The 4,717-nt window shown below is 40.5% G+C and overlaps 1 protein-coding gene across 3 annotated transcripts in view; it reads right to left on the bottom strand.

Moving 5' to 3' along the window:
* Positions 1-15: 15 nt before the first annotated feature.
* fndc5a (fibronectin type III domain containing 5a) overlaps positions 16-4,717 on the bottom strand; it is a 65,558-nt gene continuing 60,856 nt past the window's right edge. The window contains exons 3-6 of one of the 3 annotated variants that reach the window (XM_033988515.2): positions 4,232-4,430; positions 2,800-2,889; positions 2,561-2,694; positions 16-2,211 (exon numbers count right to left, since the gene is read on the bottom strand). In XM_033988515.2, coding sequence (XP_033844406.1) covers positions 2,161-2,211; positions 2,561-2,694; positions 2,800-2,889; positions 4,232-4,430 — 474 coding nt within the window. In that variant the 3' untranslated portion in view covers positions 16-2,160. Of the gene's footprint in view, positions 2,212-2,510; positions 2,695-2,799; positions 2,890-4,231; positions 4,431-4,717 lie in introns of all 3 variants that reach the window. The other 2 variants (XM_055230898.1, XM_055230897.1) reach the window with 2 other exon arrangements.

Genomic DNA, 4,717 nt, shown 5'->3' with positions numbered 1-4,717 from the left:
CTGAAGAAACCAAATGTGGAAAATCATTTTATTGAAGCATGCACAAGGAAGCATACACTGTTTTCTTCAGAACTGAAACTGTGTAACCTTGTGCATAATAGTAAAACCATGCTAGCCCTCATTAGTCAATGACTGCTGTACATAATAAAAATACACATTTCACTGTTAACTTTTCCACTCCATGCTGTGTAGTAAACGAATAACATGTTTATTAAGACAAGGTATCCAGTCTCTACATTGTTTACACTTAACATAAGACTCCATATCCAAGGCTGTGGTTAAAAGTGGTATGTTTGCTCAGAATGCATTTGTTAATTTATATATAAGTTCTAAATCTATAGAGCTCAGGATCAAATGTCAAAACCAGTGTAAAAAAAATGTCAGAATACTTTGAATGAGTAGTAACTTTAGTAATATCTTAAAATCTAGATTGGTTAAACATTAGGCACACTAAAAATTCTCAAATTGTGACGACACAATCCCCTGCTCTATTGGCTGTTGGCCATGACATGGAAAACTCATCTGATACACATGTAAAGACTACATTTTAAATTTACTCAATCATTTAAATATATTACATTCTTGTACAACCCAGAGCACACAAATCCAGGGTTACGTTGTTCTCACTTGATACAGAATGAATGTTGGGTATTTCATGTTCACTAAAGGTCATTTTGAGCTGAATTTGTGTGTTTGTATACATCTGTTGGATGTATCCAATGTATTACTAAAATTCAAATCAGCTACTGTAGTTAGGCATATTAATTATTCACAGTAATGATCATTTTTATTAGGGACACAATCTGAAGTATTTTACACTTCTAGTAAGAGGGGAAGTGAAGGCAGAGTGATAAAAGGCTGTCACTGCATTAGTCATTCTCCCCAACTCACACAACCAAGTATTTCTCTTGACTGCCTCTACTTCATCATTAATGTTGACAGACTCTTTGTGACATCCATGTAAAGGTCTTGGTGATGAAAAATATTACATTATTACTGATAGCTGGCAACTTTTTTCCAAATTAGCATTTACAAAACTTTCACCAATTCTGATGACATTCCATTACACCCAAAATCGTAAATTGCCATTGACAAATAATGACAAAGTATTTACATACAGTATTATGTTTTTAAGCACAATGCTTAGTAAAAGAACAAGACATTAAGGCAGTTACTACTGAAATAAAACAAGGCTTAAAACATGAACACATCATGCCCAAACAGTTCAATAATTGATCCAGCTAAGTCTAAAGTAAGTATTTTACACATATTACAGTGTACAGTACCATATGGCAAAAGTTGATCCCTTTTACAGTAGTTGTGGTTGCTACACAAATGGTTCTGAGAAAAGTAGAAGCCCTTTGTTCATCTGTTCAAGAAGTCATAATCGGGCTCTGAAGCCGAGTGTATGTCCTTGTTCTAGAGCAGGAAAAGGTAACAGCGCTTGTGTGTCCGCACTCATGCATGCTCTCACAGGACACTGAACAGTGCATGCTTGAGAGGAGGCGGCCGAGGATCCAGGCTCCATCGAAGGCTGTTATTGCTGATATGAGGGATCTGCCCCTTTGGATGTTCAGCACTAAATAACAACTCTCCATGTGTGTTTTCCAATATAGACACAGTATATTCAAAGAAATGCACAGGAGTATAAAGGGCTCATCCAGGACTTGGAATGTTACATTGTAGTGAGTCTTTCAGAGTTCAACAGCAGGATGCACACCACCTTTGATGGACCTTCTTCTACACAATTTTAGAGTCAGTCTAAAACAACGTCTGGACTTAACTGCACATCCCACTGGATGAAATTCAAATAAAAGGATGTCTGCAGACTAGAACCATAATACTGATTCTGATGGCACCTTTTTAATAACTACAGTAAAACACTTAAATGATGAGCATTGCTGACATTCAACAAACAGGTGCAGTGTTAAGACCACTATTCTAACGTACAGTGACATAAGGAGGCTCTGTGTGTATCAGCTCTGGTCCCTGGGGTGTCCAGTCTGGGCTACATATCCCGCAGCACACAGGCCTCTGGAGTCGTAGCAGGCCCCTGACCTGCAGACAGTGAGGCTGACCCAGGAGCACCTTTCTGTCCGGGACAGAGGAGAGAGGACACATGCCTTATCACCACAAGCAGAAGGCTGCAGTCTGTGGCAGTCACACCTCGATGATGTTGACGGATGGCATCCTGTTGTTGTTCTTGGCAAACTGTGGGAGCAAACAGAAGAGGAGTATGAGAGGACAGACAGGCTCACAGGCAACTACTACAATCATGCAATGAGCAAAAGGATGCGCCAGCGCCTGGATGTTGTAAAGCAGAACAGAAGGTTGTCTGGGGCTGATCTGAACTTAGAGGGTATGAAATGGGGCTCTGGATTTAATCAAAAGAAGCTGTGACTTGATCCTGAGGGCAGTTTAAAACAATATTGTTCTGCAGCAGAGGTTCAGATGGCTATGACTGTGCATGGAGTGGAAGTATTCTGAATAAAGTGGCCAGGACGATTCACCTGCCTGGCGCCGTGGAGGGAGCACCCGGGGAAAGGGGGGTGGGTTATACCTTACTGCGCAGCAGACCCCCTGTTGGATGTTCAGGAGTACTGCACTCTGAGGAGTTTTTGGCTTTGTCCTTGTTGTTGTTGGGCTCGTTGTCTTTGATGATGTCGTACTGGCGACAGAACAGAGCGATGACACCTGAAACAGAAAGTCCATTGACAACTGAGCATATTCAGATAACACCACAAGACCTCTATCTAGTGTTCCCACTATTCTCCAGCTCAGCAGAAATTGAGTCCTCACCTGCCCACATGATCAGAACCACCACAATGATTATGAGTTCTCCCGCTCGGAGCTGTGTGGCCTGACCCACCTCCTCCATGGTTACTTCGTCTGAAACAACAAAATGTGGTATGTCAATAGTAAAGACAGAGGGTGTGGACACAAGCACAATGACAAACACTGTGTTAGTAATAAGCAGTATACAATTTTGCGCAATGTTCCAGAAAAGGAGACTACTTCTTAGACCTCAAAAGTCAGCAGCATAGAGGGGATGTTTTCTGGTCTTCTGGTCTACATGAAACTGACTATAGAGAAATTACAGTTTTTACTGCAGCTCTTTTGAAATAACATAAAAAGTACTCCTCAACCTGCTTTTGACATCTCTAGGAGGAACCAAAAGGAAAGCTGTATTGGATTGTGAGTGTGGCGTCAGTTTACATGAATATGCTGCAGACTATAAGGCATTATTCTCATGGTGTTAAAGGTTGCATTGTGAACAAAATACAAGATAATTTATAAATATGCATTTTTATGTCTATAACTGCACTATGATATTCACATTCAAAATATTTGCAATGATTTTCTCCCAAAAACAAAAGAGAACAATTAAGAAAAAGTAAACAATAGCGCCACAGGGGAACAAATTTATGCTGTTACATTATTATTCTGTCATTGTCAAAAGATAATAACAACGATCATTTTAGATTATGAGACATTTTCCTATCTCAGTGAACATTTGTGTGACATGCAGTAACTAGATGCACACTAGATTAGATTTTGCTTTTTCTTCTAACTGAGTAGTTTAAGGACTTTGTACTTTTTCTCAAAAAAGCTCATGTCTCAAAAAAGAAAGATGTGAATGAAGAAGATGAGAAGAAGAGATGTGGAATAGCAATACTCCATTTGTTGCTTGAGAATCTTTTGAAAAATCACGACACATACTAGAACAGATTAGGTATCAATTCTCATTAGCATCCCTGTTTATTAGCACACTGGTTCTACACTGCTCAGGTTGTGGTTGAGGCAGTGCTTGGGTAAAAGATGAGTGTAAATGAGAACAGAAATAGATGCAGGAAAGCTTGGGCCAGAGTCTATTGATTGTTTGTCCCCTACAGCTCGCACCGGCTCCTGTCTGATGAATGCTCTCCTCATTGGCTTCACTGTGGACTGGCTGTGTGCAGGTGAAGCCCGCCGAGGCACATCGATACAGTCAAGCATACACCAACCTCAGCTCTTTTATACCCGAGTTGCGGTCAGCAAGAGTGAGCTTTAGGAGTGCTCCACTGCAAGGTTTCATTTCACGCTTACTGCCGCTATTGATTTTTATTGGTCTTTGGCTAGAAACAGTTGAGATTGTCAAAAAGCCAAACCCCCTATTGAACTCGGTAACAAAAACTGTGCTATTTTAACTCAGAGGTTGACATTTGCACTGAGTAATATTTGGTCATGTTACCTTTGCTCTTAGAGGCCTGAGTGTCCGTGTCTTTGGGCGTCCTGAAGCGTAAAGGTTCGCTGTGCGGGCTCATACCAGACATGCTGATGGACTGGACATGCACAATGTAGTCGGTCTCCTCCTCCAAGTCCCATAATGCACAGGAGCGAGTGGTCGTGTTGACTTCCTGGATGAACCGGAGCATGCGCACGTCCTTCTTCTGTAGAGACAATGTAAGTTACCGTAAGTTATTAGTTCCAACCATAGACTTAATACAAAGATTGTACACACTTGAGTTGGAATTTCAAGAAGGGAAATTTGTACAGTTTAAATACAGGGGTAATTTTGAGAAGAAATACAATATGAGTAAGAATGACAGACAGCCCATGAGAGTGAATATGATAGAAGAATGCATAGGCCTACAGACTAGATTTACAACTGTGATGAAGACATGGAGGTCAGGTTCACACTCTTGGATGAATATAAAGTCAATTACGTACAATTATA

The sequence above is a fragment of the Periophthalmus magnuspinnatus genome, chromosome 22, assembly GCF_009829125.3.
Source record: "Periophthalmus magnuspinnatus isolate fPerMag1 chromosome 22, fPerMag1.2.pri, whole genome shotgun sequence".
Classification (NCBI taxonomy): Eukaryota; Metazoa; Chordata; class Actinopteri; order Gobiiformes; family Gobiidae; genus Periophthalmus; species Periophthalmus magnuspinnatus.
Note: the sequence above shows the minus strand (reverse complement) of the source record. Positions and strands in the feature narration are given on the sequence as shown.